The 20,346-nt window shown below is 43.8% G+C and overlaps 1 protein-coding gene across 2 annotated transcripts in view; it reads left to right on the top strand.

Moving 5' to 3' along the window:
* LOC124035946 (AN1-type zinc finger protein 3-like) overlaps window positions 1-13,406 on the top strand; it is a 50,653-nt gene extending 37,247 nt beyond the window's left edge. For both annotated transcript variants that reach the window (XM_046349922.1, XM_046349923.1), the window contains exons 5-6: window positions 5,889-6,059; window positions 11,153-13,406. In XM_046349922.1, the coding sequence (XP_046205878.1) occupies window positions 5,889-6,059; window positions 11,153-11,307 (326 nt within the window). In that variant the 3' untranslated portion in view covers window positions 11,308-13,406. The remainder of the gene's footprint in view (window positions 1-5,888; window positions 6,060-11,152) is intronic.
* The last annotated feature ends 6,940 nt before the right edge of the window (window positions 13,407-20,346 follow it).

Genomic DNA, 20,346 nt, shown 5'->3' with positions numbered 1-20,346 from the left:
TTCAAATTAGCAAAGGCTCGACCTACGTGTGTGAGCAGACGTTTAGCGTCATGAAAATCAACAAAGCCCATCACAGATCCAAGTTAACTGACCAACACCTCAGATCTGTCCTGAGAATTGCCACAACAAAACTAACTCCAGACTTTGATGCACTGGCAAAAAAGGGAGACCAACAACACTGTTCCCACTGAAATGGTGAGTTTTTCTGCTGTGTTATGAAAAAATGCATATGGAAAGTTTGGAAGTGCGTCTTTTAATTAAGAGCAATGCGCATTTACGCACAGCAGCGGTACAGTAGCTTAATTAACACGCCGCACATCGCTCTTAATTTAAATTTAAATTTTCAGCTACAGGTAGGATATTTAATACAGCCTATGTCTGTGTGCTTGGCAACGATACACGTGTACTGTTTGCGCGTGAAGGTGAGGGCGTCCGTGGCGAGTTTGTAGAGCGCGCGTTTTGCGGAGTTTAACACAAGTAGATATTATTGAGCTTGAGTATTTCGTTGTGTAATAATATGTTTTGAATGTTGAAAGTGATTCCATTTTTCAATAAATGTTGATTTCTTTAACGTTGCACCTTCGATTGAAACTTATTAAAAACAGACGCAATCTTGATAAATAACAGTGCGTATGTTATTTTAATCTATTTACATTTCCTCCTCCCAGTATCTGCGAAATAGTATGTAAATGCCATATCTTGCATATTCCTTGAGACAAATTTATTAACTGATAAGGGCTATTTTTCACATTTGAAAGACAGTTAATAAATTGGGTTGTAGTGTTCTTACTGTGCTATGAGGTTTGCACACACTACATTTAATGCTTTAGTATATCCGGCCCAAACACTCCCTCCAAATGCTCCTGGCCCGGCCCCTCTGTCAAATTTTAGAACCCATTGTGGCCCGCGAGTCAAAAAGTTTGCCCACCTCTGCTCTAGTGCCTTGTGGTCGGAGGCCAAGCGGTTGTCATACCAGGCAGTAATGCAACACGTCAGGATGCTGTCGATGGTGCAGCAGTAAAACCTTTTGAGGATCTGAGTACCTATGCCAAATATTTTCATTCTCCTGAGGGGGAATAGGTTTACGACTGTCTTGGTGTGCTTGGACCATGTTAGTTTGTTGGTGATGTGGACACCAAGGATCTTGAACCTCTCAACCTGCTCCACTACAGCCCGTCGATGAGAATGGGGGTGTGCTCAGTCCTCCTTTTCCTGTAGTCCACAATCATCTCCTTTTGTCTTGATCACATTGAGGGAGAGGTTGTTGTCCTTGCACCACACGGTCAGGTTTCTGACCTCCTTATAGACTGTCTCATCATTGTCAGTGATCAGGCCTACCATTGTTGTCATCAGCAAACTTAATGATGGTGTTGGAATCATGCCTGGCCATGCGGTCATGCGAACAGGAAGTACAGGAGGGGACTGAGCACGCACCCCTGAGGGGCCCCCGTGTTGAGGATAAGTGTGGCGGGTGTCTTGTTACCTACTCTTACCACCTGGGGGTGGCCCGTCTTGAAGTACAGAATCCAGAATCCAGTGTTTAGTCCCAGGGTCCTTAGCTTAGTGATGAGCTTTGAGGGCACTGTGGTGTTGAATGCTGAGCTGTAGTCAATGAACAGCATTCTCACATAGGTGTTCATTTTGTCCAGTTGGAAAAGGGAAGTGTGGAGTGCAATAGAGTTTGCATCTTCTGTGTATCTGTTGGTGCGGTATACCATTTTAAGTGAGTCTAGGATTTCTGGGATAATGGTGTTGATGTGAGCCATGACCAGCCTTTTTAAAAGTATTTCATGGCTACAGACGTGAGTGCTACGGGACGGTAGTCATTTAGGCAGGTTACGTAGTGTTCTTGGGCACAGGGACTATGGTGGTCTGCTTGAAACATGTTGGCATTACAGACAGGGAGATGTTAAATGTCAGTGAAGACCCTTGCCAGGTGGTCAGCGCATGCTCGGAGTACACATCCTGGTAATCCGTTTGGCCCTGCAGCCTTTTGAATGTCGACCAGTTTAAAGGTTTTACTCACGTCGGATGTGGAGGGCGTGATCACACAGTTGTCCGGAACAGCTGATGCTCTCATGCATGTTTGTGTTACTTGCCTCAATGCGAGCATAGAAGTTATTTGTCTCGTCTGGTAGGCTAGTGCCACTGAGCAGCTCTCAGCTGTGCTTCCCTTTTTTAGTCTGTAATAGTTGGCAAGCCCTGCCACATCTAACGCACGTCGGGCCGGTGTCGTACGTTTCGATCTTAGTCCTGTATTGACGCTTTGCCTGTTTGATGGTTTGTCGGAGGGCATAGCGGGATTTCTTATAAACATCCGGGTTAGAGTCCCGCTCCTTGAAAGTGGCAGCTCTACCCTTTAGCTAAGTGCAAATGTTGCCTGTAATCCATAGCTTCTTGTTGGGGTATGTACAGTTGAAGTCGGAAGTTTACATACACTTAGGTTGGAGTCATTAAAACTAGTTTTTCAACCACTGATTCCAAGTGTTATTTTATAGATTTGATGTATTCACTATTATTCTACCATACAGAAATGATTCTACCATACAGAAAATGAAGAAAAACCCATATATATATATATATATGGGTTTTTCTTCATTTTCTGTATGGTAGAATAATAGTGAATACATCAAATCTATGAAATAACGCTTGGAATCATGTTCATTTCACTGGACTATAATAAAGGGTGAAATTCAGTATTTTATTGCTAATAGTCATTCTATGGATCATTTACATTACATTTAAGTCATTTAGCAGACGCTCTTATCCAGAGCGACTTACAAATTGGTGCATTCACCTTATGACATCCAGTGGGACAGTCACTTAACAATAGTGCATCTAAAACTTAGGGGGGTGGGGTGAGAGGGATTACTTAACCTATCCTAGGTATTCCTTAAAGATCATTTAGCTATCTTAAAAAAATTACATATCAAATAAAATCAAATCAAATCTAATTTTATTTGTCACATACACATGGTTAGCAGATGTTAATGCGAGTGTAGCGAAATGCTTGTGCTTCTAGTTCCGACAATGCAGTAATAACCAACAAGTAATCTAACTAACAATTCCAAAACTACTGTCTTATACACAGTGTAAGGGGATAAAGAATATGTACATAAGGATATATGAATGAGTGATGGTACAGAGCAGCATAGGCAAGATACAGTAGATGGTGTCGAGTACAGTATATACATATGAGATGGGTATGTAAACAAAGTGGCATAGTTAAAGAGGCTAGTGATACATGTATTACATAAGGATGCAGTCGATGATATAGAGTACAGTATATACGTATGCATATGAGATGAATAATGTAGTGTAAGTAACATTATATAAGGTAGCATTGATTAAAGTGGCTAGTGATATATTTACATAATTTCCCATCAATTCCCATTATTAAAGTGGCTGGAGTTGAGTCAGTGTCAGTGTGTTGGCAGCAGCCACTCAATGTTAGAGGTGGCTGTTTAACAGTCTGATGGCCTTGAGATAGAAGCTGTTTTTCAGTCTCTCGGTCCCAGCTTTGATGCACCTGTACTGACCTCGCCTTCTGGATGATAGCGGGGTGAACAGGCAGTGGCTCGGGTGGTTGTTGTCCTTGATGATCTTTATGGCCTTCCTGTAACATCGGGTGGTGTAGGTGTCCTGGAGGGCAGGTAGTTTGGCCCCGGTGATGCGTTGTGCAGACCTCACTACCCTGTGGAGAGCCTTACGGTTGAGGGCGGAGAAGTTGCCGTACCAGGCGGTGATACAGCCCGCCAGGATGCTCTCGATTGTGCATCTGTAGAAGTTTGTGAGTGCTTTTGGTGACAAGCCAAATTTCTTCAGCCTCCTGAGGTTGAAGAGGCGCTGCTGCGCCTTCTTCACGATGCTGTCTGTGTGAGTGGACCAATTCAGTTTGTCTGTGATGTGTATGCCGAGAAACTTAAAACTTGCTACCCTCTCCACTACTGTTCCATCGATGTGGATAGGGAGGTGTTCCCTCTGCTGTTTCCTGATGTCCACAATCATCTCCCTAGTTTTGTTGACGTTGAGTGTGAGGTTATTTTCCTGACACCACACTCCAAGGGTCCTCACCTCCTCCCTGTAGGCCGTCTCGTCGTTGTTGGTAAATCAAGCCTCCCACTGTTGTGTCGTCCGCAAACTTGATGATTGAGTTGGAGGCGTGGGTGAACAGGGAGTACAGGAGAGGGCTCAGAACGCACCCTTGTGGGGCCCCAGTGTTGAGGATCAGCGGGGAGGAGATGTTGTTGCCTACCCTCACCACCTGGGGGTGGCCCGTCAGGAAGTCCAGTACCCAGTTGCACAGGGCGGGGTCGAGACCCAGGGTCTCGAGCTTGATGACGAGCTTGGAGGGTACTATGGTGTTGAATGCCGAGCTGTAGTCGATGAACAGCATTCTCACATAGGTATTCCTCTCGTCCAGATGGGTTAGGGCAGTGTGGTTGAGATTGCATCGTCTGTGGACCTATTTGGGCGGTAAGCAAATTGGAGTGGGTCTAGGGTGTCAGGTAGGGTGGAGGTGATATGGTCCTTGACTAGTCTCTCAAAGCACTTCATGATGACGGAAGTGAGTGCTACGGGGCGGTAGTCGTTTAGCTCAGTTACCTTAGCTTTCTTGGGAACAGGAACAATGGTGGCCCTCTTGAAGCATGTGGGAACAGCAGACTGGTATAGGGATTGATTGAATATGTCCGTAAACAGACCGGCCAGCTGGTCTGCGCATGCTCTGAGGGCCCGGCTGGGGATGCCCTCTGGGCCTGCAGCCATGCGAGGGTTAACACGTTTAAATGTCTACTCACCTCGGCTGCAGTGAAGGAGAGACCGCACGTTTCCGTTGCAGGCCATGTCAGTGGCACTGTATTGTCCTCGAAGCGGGCAAAAATGTTATTTAGTCTGCCTGGGAGCAAGACATCCTGGTCCGTGACGGGGCTGGATTTCTTCCTGTAGTCCGTGATTGACTGTAGACCCTGCCACATGCCTCTTGTGCCTGAGCCGTTGAATTGAGATTCTACTTTGTCTCTGTACTGACGCTTAGCTTGTTTGATAGCCTTGCGGAGGGAATAGCTGCACTGTTTGTATTCGATCATGTTACCAGACACCTTGCCCTGATTAAAAGCAGTGGTTTGCGCTTTCAGTTTCACGCGAATGCTGCCATCAATCCACGGTTTCTGGTTAGGGAATGTTATAACCGTTGCTATGGGAACAACCTCTTCAACGCACGTTCTAATGAACTCGCACACCGAATCAGCGTATTCGTCAATATTGTTAACTGACGCAATACGAAACATATCCCAGTTCACGTGATGGAAGCAGTCTTGGAGTGTGGAGTCAGCTTGGTCGGACCAGCGTTGGACAGACCTCAGCGTGGGAGCCTCTTGTTTTAGTTTCTGTCTGTAGGCAGGGATCAACAAAATGGAGTCGTGGTCAGCTTTTCCAAAAGGGGGGCGGGGCAGGGCCTTATATGCGTCGCGGAAGTTAGAGTAACAATGATCCAAGGTTTTTCCACCCCTGGTTGCGCAATCGATATGCTGATAAAATTTAGGGAGTCTTGTTTTCAGATTAGTCTTGTTAAAATCCCCAGCAACAATGAATGCAGACTCCGGATAAATGATTTCCAGTTTAGAACCCACCGAAGGCTTAGACGTATAATTATTTTGTAAGTTATCTGCTGCAAAACTTTGTTTTGACCTCAATAAGCAGTAGTGGCAGTATGCAAATCAGCGAGCCAAATGAACATCTCTTTCATCGATGTGTTTAGGTTCCTAACGTTCACCATGAAGATTTGTTCAAAAAGAGCCGTTTGTTCGCGTACGACCCTTCACTAAAACACACTCTTAATGGATCTGTGTGGCCTTTTTGTGTGTGTTTTTCTTTTTGTGTTCGAGCAGCATCTGAGTCAGAGAGTGACGCATCCCCAGAGAAGAGCGCACGGGTGGGCTCCGGTTCTAAGGAGTCGTCATCTACCAATGGGGGTCCCAAGCAGAAGGGAAGCCGGCGCTGCCACCAATGCCATACCAAACTGGAGCTGGTACAGCAAGAGCTCGGCTCCTGCCGCTGTGGTCAGTACACACACACTCATAAAAACATAAACAGACATAGGCCTACATGTCTCCTGAGTGGCTCTGCGGTCTAAGGCCTCTTGCATTGAGATGTAGTGCGTCACTACAGTCCCTGGTTAGAATCCAGGCTGTATAACATCCGGACGATTTTGCGAGTCCCATACGGCTTCTCACAATCGGCCCAGTGTCGTCCGGGGTAGGCCGTCATTGTAAATAAGAATTTGTTCTTAACTTGACTTGCCTAGTTAAATAAAGGTTACACAAACATATGGGACACTTTTACACATGCAAGCAAACACAGAGGCTTATACATACTTACACTCACACACACACATTCTCATACAAATGCAGGTATGCTAACATTCCTCTGTTGACACGCAGTGCTGTGCATTCGGAAAGTATTCAGACCCCTTGACTTTTTACACATTTTGATAGGCTACAGCCTTATTCTAAAATTGATTAAATAAAGCATGTTTCTCATCAAACTACACACAATACCCCATAATGACAATGCAAAAACATGTTTTTAGAAATGTTTGCAAATGTATTTAAAAAAATATACAGTATATACTTATTTACCTAAATATTCAGACCCTTTGCTGTACAACTCAAATTTGAGCTCGGGCATTCAGTTTCCATTGATCATCCTTGAGATGTTTCTGCAACTTGGAGTCCACCTGTGGTAAATTCAATTGATTGGACATGATTTGGAAAGGCACACCACTATATAAGATCCCACAGTTGACAGTGCATGTCGGAGCACAAACCAAGCCATGAGGTTGAAGGAATTGTCCGTAGAGCTCCGAGACAGGATTGTGTCGAGGCACAAAAACATTTCAGCAGCGTTGAAGGTTCCCAAGAACACAGTGGTGTCTTTCTTAAATGGAAGAAGTTTGTAACCAACAAGACTCTTCCTAGAGCTGGCTGCTCGGCCAAACTGAGAAATCAGAGTAGAAGGGCCTTGGTCAGGGAGGTGACCAAGAACCCAATGGTCACTCTGACAGTGCTCCAGAGTTCCTCTGTGGAGAGGGGATAACCGTCCAGAAGGACAACCATCTCTGCAGCACTCCTCTGGAAAAGCCACATGACATCCCGCTTGGAGTTTGCCAAAAGGCGCCTAAAGACTCTCAGACCATGAGAAACAAGATTCTCTGGTTTGATAAATCAAAGATTGAACACTTTGAACTGAATGCCAAGCATCATGTCTGGATGAAATCTGGCACCATCCCTATGGTGAAACATGGTGGTGGCAGCATCATGCTCTGGGGATGTTTTTCAGCAGCAGGTACTGGGAGATCGAGGGAAAGATGAACAGAGCAATGTACAGAGATTATTGATGAAAACCTGCTTTGGAGCGCTCAGGACCTCAGACTGGGGTGAAGGTTCACCTTCCAACAGGACAATGACCCTAAGCACACAGCCGAGGCAACGCAAGAGTGGCTTCAGGCCAAGTCTCTGAAGGTCCTTGAGTGGCCCAGCCAGAGCCCAGACTTGAACCTGATCGAACATCTCTGGAGAGATGGGAAAATAGCTGTGAAGCGACGCTCCCCATCCAACCTGACAGAGCTTGAGAGGATCTGCAAAGAAGAATGAGAGAAACTCGCCAAATACAGTTGTGCCTAGCTTGCAGCGTCATACCCAAGGAGACTCAAGGCTATAATCGCTGCCAAAGTATTGAGGAAATGGTCAGAACCCCTATGTAAATGTGATATTTCTTTGTTTTTGTTTTTAATAAATTCTGAACCTGTTTCTGCTTTGTCATTATGGAGTGTGTGTAGATTGAGGAAAAGCAACTATTTAATCAATTTCAGTATGAGGCTGTAACGTAACAAATTTTGGAAAAAGGCAAGGAGTCTGAATAATTTCCAAATGCACTGTATATACTCAAACTTGACAAAAATACTGTACTGATATTTCTCAGTGGTAATACAAATCTAACAGCACGTTTCTGCTTTTGTTTAGGCTTCATTCCGGGACAGAAAGCGATTCCCTTTCTTTACTTTCCTCTGGAGCATTAGAACTGGACTGAGATTTTGTACTTGACACACAAAACTGTAATACTGTTTTAAGAAACATACTTTGAGCTAATGAACTTGTTTTTCATAAAAATGAAACTTCATACATAGACTCAACTCATCAGAGTTAAGAACTGACGCATAAGTTGCTTTACCCTCGTCTTCTAGAACTGCAGACCTGGAGGCATAGATTTAGGCCTCACTCAAAGAAATAGGCCACAATGTTGGGGTAAATTCCATTTTATTGCAGTGAATTCTTGAAGTTAACTGAAATTCCAATATTCTTAACTGTTTAAAAAATATATATATATTAAGAAAAGGTTAAATGGAATTTCAGGTCACGTCCTGAATTGACTGAATTAAAAGGGAAGTGACCCCAACTCTGATTGGCCTAAGCTTAGAGACAACTAGACAGATACAGATAATCAGCTAAACTAACTTGGTGTTACTTTACTAATATTTAGCACTAGCATAGTTGACTACCCCTATTTTCATGTTGTCAACAGCAAGTACAAATCAATAGTCTAAATCACTTTGAATGAGCTACCTCTAAGGCTTAGCTATATATATATATACTGTATCTGATAACAATCATATCTTGTTAGTAAGCCTATCATTTCAGCCACAAAGCAGTAGTTGTAGGCTACTTAATGTGTCATTACTGAAGCCAATGCCCATGCTTTATTAACACTGCTATTTATTATGACAACAAGTCATTCTAATGATGACTTAATGACACGTCTCGCTGTTAGTGACTGAATGCTTCGCTGCCAAATTGATGGCGCATTCTGTTTAAAGCTAGCAGCAGTTTCACAGCAAAGTTAACCATCACTCGAGAAAGCGCTTTCCCTGCTGTTTGTCAGTAGAAGTACCTCACTTGATCCGTTTATCTATTGGCTGTGCTTTGTTTTTGGCTGTGAACGTTTTTCAGTGCAATAGCTTTGTACCTTTATCTTATATTAACCATGCTCTGTTTGAAGTTGTGTGTTAACTGTTAACACAAGTAGGTACATCTGTTAGCATTTTACATGTCAGAGGGTGTGTGTGTGTGTGTGTACGGTGCATGTGTCCATATGTACACAACAGTCACACACACCACTTCAGGGACACACACCAGTTACTTTAGTCACCAAACCTCTTTCTCCTCATACTCCCACCAAGCCACACTCTCCCCTGTCCCACTCCCCTTTTGCGTCCATCAGCCACTCCCTCTTCCACCATTACCTTCGGCTCCATGCTAGCCTCGCTGTAGCACCACACCACCCCACACACTACCACATCTTTCTTTATTCATTCCTGTGCATGGCTTAATAATTGCCTCTGCCACTCTTCAATTAAAGGGCGCTTCGGTCGCTGTCGCTCTGAGACTTTAATCAGTGTTCGTTGCTGTCAGGAACATTATGCATATTAACGAATACATTAAGACTCCCAATATAACTAACGAGTCGTTCTCTCTCTCTGTATTATTGAGACTCCTTTCAGCTACCAGGGCTTTGTGGAGGACTGACACAATGGAGACTCAATGGGGAGGATCGCTGGTGGTAGTGTCTTCACTGGCAATGATACTCAGGCAGCTTAGCTCCTAAGGGCTGATTTGAGATCAGGGATCTTTGACGGACAATGATACTCAGGCTGGAGTGTATTGAAGAAGGTGGGTGTTGTACCTCCTAATGACTGACTCGAGGTCAGTCCTAGCCCCTAAGAATTGGTTTGTGATTACATGTTTCAGGCGTAGAGTATTGAAGACAGGCGTTGTTGCTTCTTAGGACTGATTTGAGATTCGGTGTTTGATGTACTCATTCGTGTTCTCGTGAACACAGAACTGAGAACAGAGTATAATAGCATTAGAATACTTTATTCTCTATACTCTGTTCTCAGTCCTTAGGAGCTAAGCTGCCTGAGTATCATTGCCAGTGAAGCCACTACCACCAGCGATCCTCCCCGTTGAGTCTCCATTGTGTCGGCCCTCCACAAAGCCCTGGTAGCTGCATTAGCTGCAATTGCATTAGCTGGGGTTGAAGCTTTACAACGTGGAGATGCATTTGCTTGTCTCTGTTCTATTGAATTGGATCTGGATGTATTGACATATTAGAGAAAATGTTGCCACTATACTGTAGCTAGGGGATCATGGTCTGTGCCCAATTTAACTTTTGAAAGAATTTGAAAAAGTGCACCCTTACTCCCCTTCTCCATCTCCTCTCTTAATCTCCTCTCTATCTATTCACATCTTCATTTAATCTTTTTTGTCCCCCTTTCCTGCCCGTCACCATCAAAATATGTAGCCTAACAACAAGGGTGCTCCCAAAGAGGACAAAATGATGCCTAAAAAAACTGGGGGAGGGCCAGAAAAGTAAGGGAGTTTAACTATTGGTGCAACGACACATCTGTAAACCAATTGAAAAAGGAGAACAACGTTTCTCCTGCCTCATTTTCTCCCCACTCCACAACTCCCCTATGTTGAAGAATGCATTACATGTATTTAGGTTTGGAAATGTCCATAAGGCGTATGCTTCCCAGCTGAAACAGTTTGGTAGAGTTTGTACATCTATGACAACATTCTGTGATGTTTTTGTTAGTTTTGGACTTTGGTAGGGGTTTTTACGGCTGTTCAGGCACACATTATTTTTTGGAGGCAAGCCGAAGTTTGGAGCCGAAGTCTACGCCCCTACATCGGTGATTGGTCACCAGTATGGATTCTTCAATAGTCTTTTAATGAGACGACTCATTTTCATGCACATTTTTCATTGAGAAATACTTCACCAAACATCTTACTTAGATGTCAAATTGTGCGACTAAGATCTATTCGGCAAACCGTCAGAATGAATGACAGACTTCTTGTTAGATTAATTCGGACTATTTTGAGAGAGTGTGTACTGGCTACAGCTTCTCAAAATGGACAAACATTACTATTGATAATGCGTTTTTCTAGTTTTTCAAGCAAAGGTCTTTTAAGGGAGTATACGATCACACTCGTTCCGTTCGGCAAAGAGCATAGTCAGCACCACTTCAACATTTATGGGTGTGTCAACTCATGCTATATGTAAAAAGTAAAAAAACATCTCATCTTCTCACCAACAGGCTATGTGTTCTGCATGCTCCACCGGCTGCCCGAGCAGCACAACTGCCTCTTCGACCACCTGGGGCGCGGGCGTGAAGAAGCCGCCCTCAAGATGGTCAAGCTGGATCGCAAGGTGGGCCGCTCATGCCAGCGCATCGGTGAGGAGTGCACCTGAACCCCCCCCATCCCCAACCCCGACGATGAGAGCGAGGAAGAGGAAAGAGACTGCGTCCTAAATCATTCATCTTTATCCAGAAATGTGCACTTGTACAGACCCCGTCATGGATTTCTTAAAAGTATAGGATTGGTGTAAAGCATTGGTTGCGTTGTTAAATCAATGTGAGAAAGTGTGTCAGTGGAGACTTCGGGGAAAGGGTGGCAAATGGGGACGGAGACAAATGCTCACTTTATACTCACTCTTGTCCCCACTGCCACTTTTTGTTGTGACAATGCTCTTACCTCAAATAAGCAGACAAAGCACTTCTAGTTTTCGTGCCCTGACAAGGGACTGCTAAAGCCACCTATCTGTCACTTCCCTGTCTACCAACCTCATAATAAAGACCAGAGCCCCCTCATGTCATCACTATCACAGAGTGGGATGAAGTTACCCCCTAAACATTGATCTAAGGTCAGTTTTTAGTTTAGGTCAACCCACTGATTAAGGGTATGATGCAAGGGAGGTTAAGCTGATCTTAGATCTGTACCTAAGGAGCACCTACCACCCCAAGACATCCCTCGAATCCCTCTCCCTCCACTGTTTTGTGATTTTGACCTATGACTTTTGAGCGTGTCACACCCACCACTGCTTCTCAGCCTTAACCCCTCCCATCTCCAGATCAGGGACATCCCTGTTCAGAAAAAACTAAAGCCATCTGCTGCTTATTGCAACTGTCCCTATCATCATCACCACCACCTCAGGTTGTGGGAGAATCCAATGAGAGGGGTTTACAGGGGGAGAGGCCTGACCTGCCTGCTGCTGTTGACACAGCAGCCATTTTCTGTATCTTGGGAGAGAGAACTTCCTTTCTAGACAACAGACACCGATCGTCCCCTAGTTAGTGGGGTTGGATTAAAAATGGAACAGTCTGTCTGTCAGGGATTTAATCCATCTCCCCGAGTGTGTTTCAGTCGCTATGGAGACGGATAACACACCCCTTGAGATTTCCTTTGGCCATGATGTTCATGCTACTACGGGTGCTGGCCAAGGATAAACTTCTAAGATGGACACAAAAGCAAAGAGCTGTCACGAGACCTCTATATGTGCCTCTATCGGAATCTGGTTCTCCCTGCGCACAAACATACACAAACACTCTTACATACAGTTCAGCCCACATGCGCAGAGCACAAGGACAGCTAAGAAAAATGAAGTGGTACACATTGGACTGTGCTGAATTTGTGGAGAACCTTTTGACAAAGTTCTTCAGTGGGACGCTCATGGTTGTTCAGGTTTTGCTCGATATAACCCATAATATCATAGCCATGGACTTAATTTCCCATTAGCCCCCACTGTTTGAAATGTTTCTGCGACGCCTCTGTCTCTCGATGCCATCCCCGACCCCTCGGTGGGATTCTAACTCCCTCTTTCTTTCACAGATTCTCTTCTTCCTGCCCTTGCCCGTCGCACACCACTGTCTTTCTCCTTTCACTCTCTCCATTCCATTTCCAGACAGCATGTCTTGCTCTCACCCACCTTACTCTCCATTAATCCTTCCCTCTTTCATTCTCATTTCTCCACAGTATTGATTTTCTCACTTGCTTGCTCTCTCTCTCTCTCTCTCTCTCTCTCTCTCTCTCTCTCTCTCTCTCTCTCTCTCTCTCTCTCTCTCTCTCTCTCTCTCTCTCTCTCTCTCTCTCTCTCTCTCTCTCTCTCTCTCTCTCTCTCTCTCTCTCTCTCTCTCTCGCACACACACACACACACGCACACGCGCACACGAGTGCACACGCGCGCGCGTACACACCTCTTCTTGCCAAAGAGCGAACACTGAGTGAGAGGTTGGGGCCTGGCCATAGGTGGGGCTGTGGGGCTACAAGCAGAGCGGGGAGGAAAAATGTAATAGAAATTGAATTGTCGTAAAATAATATTGTGTATCTGAAAGAAAACCCCTTATTTAACCCTCTTTGTTTTTTTGAATGTTATTTTACTTACGCATTAGCATAGTGCTGCATTTTTTGTTTGACATTTGAAGAAAAAATGGATAAGAGAATTCTGTAGCCTTTGTTTTCTTTTGTTCCCTTTTGTTGCTAAAAAATAAAGTAATAAACTGGATGAGAGGAGGTGTAGTGTGGTCAATGTCTCATGTCTCATGGAGAGATGGATGGAGGGAGGAGCATGAACAAACACTGGGCCGTGTTCAGCAGGGCACAATGTTTCGGTAGAAATATGCAACTCAGAACAAACATGCCTATGTTGTCAGCTCTTGTATGAATGTGCGTACATCCTATTTCAACGGCACGTGTGCATGGTGTCTGTGTGCAGTCTACACACATTCACACATTTAACAGGTATTTTGCTACTTAGTGTTTGCTGGCACTGTGCATGCTGTTGGCTCTGTGCCATGATGGCTGTAGCAGAGTTTTATGGTGATGTAAATAGCTGTTTATTGGCGACAGTATACCCACTTGCAGCTGCTCTGAATTACAAAAATAATTTGTTAAGTGTGTGTGTGCGCATTTACGTGTGCTTGCGTGTGTGGTGCCCATGTGCTTTTGTGTATGGAGATTTTTACAAACAGGCAAGGTGGGTATTTGATGCCATCCTCATATCCACTAATTAGTGTTTTCGATAAAAGATAAACCTATGTATGATCAAAAGGTGGCTTCAAACGAACGCTAACATTGGCCAGCAGCCAACATCACATGGGCAGAATTTGTAGTACTCCACTATTCCCAATTTGGATAAGAGATGCTTAGCCCACCGATATGCTCAGTTGTCTGCACACAGCCCAGTTACCTTTCTGCCCTATTCCCTATCTCGTTTTAAGCTTGGCATCCGTTCTATTTTAAAAACGAGCGGTTCAAGAAATCTAAAATCCAGATAATTCATTTGATCTTATCCATTATCGTCAGAGCTGATTTTCTTTTCATTCTTACATCTTAGCACTGTTATTACCACTGTGTGGGTGTGTGAGAGAGAGTAGCCTGTGAGTTTGTGTGTTGGTTATTAGGAAATGGGATCTGTAGCTGCCAGTGGCTCAATAGTGGTAAAGGGGGATTTGAAGATGAAATGCTGTTAAGGGTAAAAGACATCCATTTGCAGCACAGCAAACAAGGAGTCCTGTCATTTAGCTGGTTCTTGGCTGGCCATACAAATGTAATCCATACACACAATTTAACCTCCGATTTTGTTTAATAGAAGGTCATTGAACACAAATGTTTTTGGAATGTGCAATTTAAGGCAGTGAATCTACAAAATTGTAGAGTTTGAAAGCGAGTGTGTGTATGTACACACAGGCTGCCTTAGCTATGTTTCATAGGTTTTAAATTAAACTGGGGCCCACACTGACTGTTTAATGTAAAATATATTTTATTCATACATTTTACATTGTGTGACATTGTGTGACAGCTTCATAGCTTCATAGAAATGAAACACTTATATGAACAAGGTATTTTTAATTGTCAGATAATAATCATAGCAGATAATTTACGGGGGATAATTTCGGTTAGGGGGGCATTTTAAAACCAGGCCCCATATCGCTAGGTCTGCCCAGGTGTACACGAAAGTGTTCTCTTAAGACTCGAGGTGGACACATTATTTGGAGTCTGATTCATTTACTAATGCAATAGAAAGGCTGATGTCCGGGCAGCGAGTGAAACCCATGTATATTAGACTTATATTAGATTCCAGAACAATTATCACAAAAGCATGGGTTCAGTTACATCTTAAACACATTATTACCAACTGAGCCCATTTCAGAACGAATTATGTCTGTGATAACCAGTCAATCAGCAAAGTGTATGATTAGTCAGCTATTGTTATATTAATCTTTTATGGCAATTTCAGGGTGGTTTCCTGGACACAGATTCAACCTAATCCTGGACTAAAAAGTATTTTCAATGGAGATTCTCCATTGATTTGACATTTTCTTCGACTACTTGGCTTAATCTGTGCCAGGAAACTTCCCCTTTAAGTACAGTGTGGGTGAATACAGTTTGTCTGATCCATGCGGGAATTGAAACCACAATCTTGGCATTGCTAGCGCAACGCTCTCAGGACTATTATTACAATCTGTGTAAACTATAGCCAACCTGTTTTAGTTTCATTAGATGCTTTTGGCTTCTATTTCATTCTGTGAGGATGGCGACGATACCAGACGAGCATTGATATCTGAGACGGCATTAAAAGGCCCCTTAGCAGTGCACTAAGTATTGAAAGTGTGTGTCCCAAATGGCACCCCATTGCCTACATAGTACACTACTTTTGACCATAAGGCACTGGTCAAAATAAGTGCACAATGTAGGGAATAGGGTGCCATTGGGACACAGACAGCAAGTATTTCATGGATGGAGCATTTTGTGACATTGTATGTAATGCATCTTGTAGGCCAGTTTTTCCGGACACAGATTTTTAAAAATCAGTTCATGGTCCAGAATTGGTCATATTAATCCAGGAAACTGGTTCTAGTATGGATACCAATATCCCATTTTTGGCACAGTAGCCTATAAACAGACATTTTCAAACACACATAAATGTCTATACACCAAAATGACGATCATACAATTTCACCGATAGGAAATATCTGCTATTCCAGTCAAAGCCCAAAACCTCCAAATTTACTTGAACTATTTTCTCTTCCCACACAGGTTCCATAGAAGCCGCTCTCCCACCTGTAGACCCGTTGATATTTAGTCACATTTAAGAGAAAATCGATGGCGACGGCAGAAGAATCCCAGTGCACCTATTAATATCAGTTTTTCTTGTGACCTTTCCATGCCGCTGACAGTACAGTTTCTGGACTGCCCTCAATAAACCACTAAAATGTATGAATCTTTAATGAAGCATTAGCGATGAATACAGGATTGGGTTCCTGCAGAGTCTGGGAAACAGGCAGGCATGGGCAACAGAGGTGGTAAGGTTTCAGCCCGTCGTGACTGGAAAGTGTAGGCCTGTCACTGGGCAAAGACGGGTGAAATCTACATGGTTTCCATGTTATTTCAACCAACATTTTCAGTGTGATTTCATTGTTTCAACAAAAGACTAATTCGATTTTCGAAAAAGTAATTGAAGTTAAAATATTTTGACCTTGTTTCAACCCAACTGTGAATCAAATCAAATTATTGGTCACATACACATGGTTAGCAGATGTTAATGCGAGTTTAGCGAAATGCTTGTGCTTCTAGATCCGACAGTGCAGTAATATCTAACAAGTAATCTAACAATTTCACAACTACTACCTAATACACAGAAATGTAAAAGAATGGAATAAGTACATATAAAAATATGGATGAACGATGGCCGAGCGGCATAGGCAATATATGGTATAAAATACATAACTCATCTCATATATACAAACTGTAAGATATGTAAACATTACATAACCAGTGATCCATCAAAGTGGCTAATGATTTGAGTCTGTATGTAGGCAGCATCTTCTCTGTGTTAGTGATGGCTGTTCAACCGTCTTTGAGATATAAGCTGTTTCTCAGTCTCTCGGTCCCAGCTTTGATGCACATATACTGTCCTCGTCTGCTGGATGGTTGGGATGAACAGACAGTGGCTCGGGTGGTTGTTGTCCTTGATCTTTTTGGCCTTCCTATGACATTGGGTGCTGTAGGTGTCCTGGAGGGCAGGTAGTTTGCCTCAGGTGATGCGTTGTGCAGACCGCACTACCCTCTGGAGGGCCTTGCGGGTGAGGCTGGTGCAGTTGTCTCACTAGGCGGTGATGGAGCCCGACAGGATGCTCTCAATTGTGCATCTGTAAAGTTTGTGAGGGTTTTAGATGACAAGCCAAATTTCTTCAGCCTCCTGAAGTTCTTCACCAAACTATCTGTGTTGGTGGACCATTTCAGTTTGTCTGTGATGTGTACGCCAAGGACTTTCCACCTTCTCCACTACTGTCTCGTCGATGTGGACAGGGGGGTGCTCCTTCTGCTGTTTCCTGAAGTTCACGATCCCTGTCGGCTCTCGTTGTTGTTGGTAATCAAGCCCACTACTGTTATGTCGTCTGCAAACTTGATGATTGAGTTGGAGGAGTGCATTGCCACGCAGTCATGAGTGAACAGGGACTACAGGACGGGGCTGAGAACACACCCTTGTGGGGCCCCAGTGTTGAGGATCAGCGAAGTGGAGATGTTGTTTCCTACCTTCACCAGCTGAGAGTGGCCAGTCAGAAAGTCCAGGACCCAATTGCACAATTGGAGGTTACTATGGTGTTGAATGCTGAGTTGTAGTCAATGAATAGCATTCTTACATAGATATTCCTCTTGTCAAGATGGGATTGTGCAGTGTGCTGGAGGTTGCATCGTCTGTGGACCTGTTGGGGTAATATGCAAACTGAAGTGGGTCTAAGGTGGCAGGTAAGTTGGAGGTGATATGATTCTTGACTAGTCTCAAAGCACTTCATGATGACAGAAGTGAGTGCTATGGGGTGGTAGTCATTTAGTTCAGTTATCTTTGCTTTCTTGGGTACAGGAATAATGGTGGCCATCTTGAAGCATGTGGGTACAGCAGACTGGGATTGAATATGTCCGTAAACACACCAGCCAGCTAGCTGGTCTGCACATGCTCTGAGGACGCGGCTAGGGATGTCATCTGGGCCAGCAGCCTTGCGAGGGTTACATTTTTTAAATGTCTTACATCGGCCATGGAGAAGTCCTTGGTAGCGGGCCGTGTCGGTGGCACTGTATTGTCCTCAAAGCGGGTAAAGAAAGTGTTTCTGGTTAGGGTAGGTTTTAATTGTCACAGTGGGTACAACATCTCCGATGCACTTCCTTATAAACTCACTCACCGAATCAGCGTATACATTTCCCAGTCTGCGTGATCAAAACAATCTTGAAGCGTGGATTCCGATTGGTCAGACCAGTGTTGAATGGTTCTAGTCATCCTGTTTGAGTTTCTGTCTATAGGACGTAGGAGCAAAATGGAGTCGTGGTCGGATTTGCCGAAGAGAGGGCGGGGGAGGGCCTTGTATGCATCACGGAAGTTAGAGTAGCAGTGGTCCTTAGTATTGCCCGCGCGAGTGCTACAGTCAATGATGACTACACCATGAGTCATTAGTCATGAAGCATACACCCTCGCCCTTCTTCCCAGAGAGATGTTTATTTTTCTGTCTGCACCAAGAATGAAGAAACCCGGTGCCTGTAACTACTCCAACAACATTCAGAGAGAGCTATGTTTCTGTAAAACAGAGAATGTTACAATCTCTGATGTCTCTCTGGAAGGCAAACCCTTACCCTAATTTTGTCCACCTTGTTGTCTAGACTGGACATTGGCGAATAATATACTCAGAAGTGGTGGGTGGTGTGTATGCCTTCGAAGTCTGACCAGGAGGCTGCTCGGTCTACCTCTTCTGTGGCAACGTTGTTTTGGTTCGGTCTCTGGGATTAGATCCAATGTCCTGGGTGGTGGTCCGAACAAAGGATCCGTTTCGGGAAAGTCGTATTCCTGGTCGTAATGTTGGTAAGTTGACATCGCTCTTATATCCAGTTTTCTGGGCTAACAATGTAAGAAATAATGCATAAAAAACAAAATACTGCATAGTTTCGTGAGGACTCGACGCAAGGCAACCATCTCTGTCGGCCCCATCTGGCTGTGACATGTCTGAACGTTTTATTTATTTCACATTGAATTCTCGTTAGTTAACAATATCTTGTGTCCTAGCACAAACTTGAGTCTCCACTGCTTTTTATAAAAGTGACAAAAATAGAAATGCCGTGGACATGGACCATGTATAGGGAGGTGCCTCTATTAGCATCATTATGGTAATCATGAGATTGTGAACTGTAAGCTTGCTATTGGTCTGTTTGTGTTAATTGATTGCAGGTGTGATTGTGATGAGCACATCCAACTGGTATCTTAAAGAATGACTGTCCCTAAAAAAAAATCCTTTGTAAGCAGCTTATTTCGCATCAATATTAGTCAAGAACATTAATTCTAGTGTCAAAATTGAAAACAAAGTGTAAATAAGATTATTTTGGTCATAAAGTCAGTCTCATCTTGAACGGCATTTGGAAGTGTGTGTCACAACGAGTAAATTAAGGTTGGGTTTGGATTAAAAAATGTAAACAATTCCTGTCCACTTATACCTATTAACACCTAGTGGCACCATGTTTTCTGGCAAAAGACTGGGTGAGTTCTTTTTGCATTTCCCGTTGCCCCGGGCAGGCAGAGACCTCTCTTTTGGTCAAAAACTAGTAAACCCACCCACCCGGGGCACAGGTTCACGCAAAACAAACTCACCCACTGGAATGTCTTCCCCAGACAGTGGTTAGTACTTGCCCTTGCTCATGAAATAGATACTCTAGTGAAAATGGACTTCCATAAAGTTATTCAACAATCCTGGGCAGATGCCAGAGGGGTATAAAAAAATGAGGATATATGAGTTGGCTTGAAATGGGCTAATTGACTCAAAAAACACATAAGTTTAGCTTTCTTAATGAACCGGAAAATCAATAGTTCAGTTTTTTATCAAAGTTTGCTGCCTAACTCATTGATCCCGCTTTGTAGTAAACCCCTCAAAATATGGATTACATCCGAATAGCTTCTACTTGGGCTGTCAACCGTTAAACCTGCTACTGGTGTGTTGTTGGTAAGTAGCTACATTTTGTTTATAGCTAGCTAGTTATATGTCATTATTTGATAGGCTATGCCGCTATGATAACTAGCTAGATGCATAGCCTCTACCTGACGTGTAACGTGAGAGGGACATTAACATCGCTGTCATTGCACCTGAAGATGTGTTTGATCCTTGCTAGCTAACATAATCAATCAAACCTGATGACATGTTTGTTGCTTGTTATAAGCTACTGTAGCTATCAATAAACTTGAACTGGATAGCTACTGCCGTTGTTTGTTGTGAATGGCAAAGATACACCCAAGAAACACCCACATCCACCCCAAGACAACTCTTGTTGGCCCTCTGTCATGGCCGCTAGCATTTCTAAATGAGCATTGATTAAAAACCAGGCCAAATCAGGAAGTGCAGTTGACCTTTAAAATGGCTGCATTTCCTGGAGCCGGGAAAGGACAGAGACAGAACTGCTGCTGTCTCAAAGTCCC

This window comes from Oncorhynchus gorbuscha, linkage group LG05 (assembly GCF_021184085.1).
Source record: "Oncorhynchus gorbuscha isolate QuinsamMale2020 ecotype Even-year linkage group LG05, OgorEven_v1.0, whole genome shotgun sequence".
Taxonomy (NCBI): Eukaryota; Metazoa; Chordata; class Actinopteri; order Salmoniformes; family Salmonidae; genus Oncorhynchus; species Oncorhynchus gorbuscha.
Note: the sequence above shows the minus strand (reverse complement) of the source record. Positions and strands in the feature narration are given on the sequence as shown.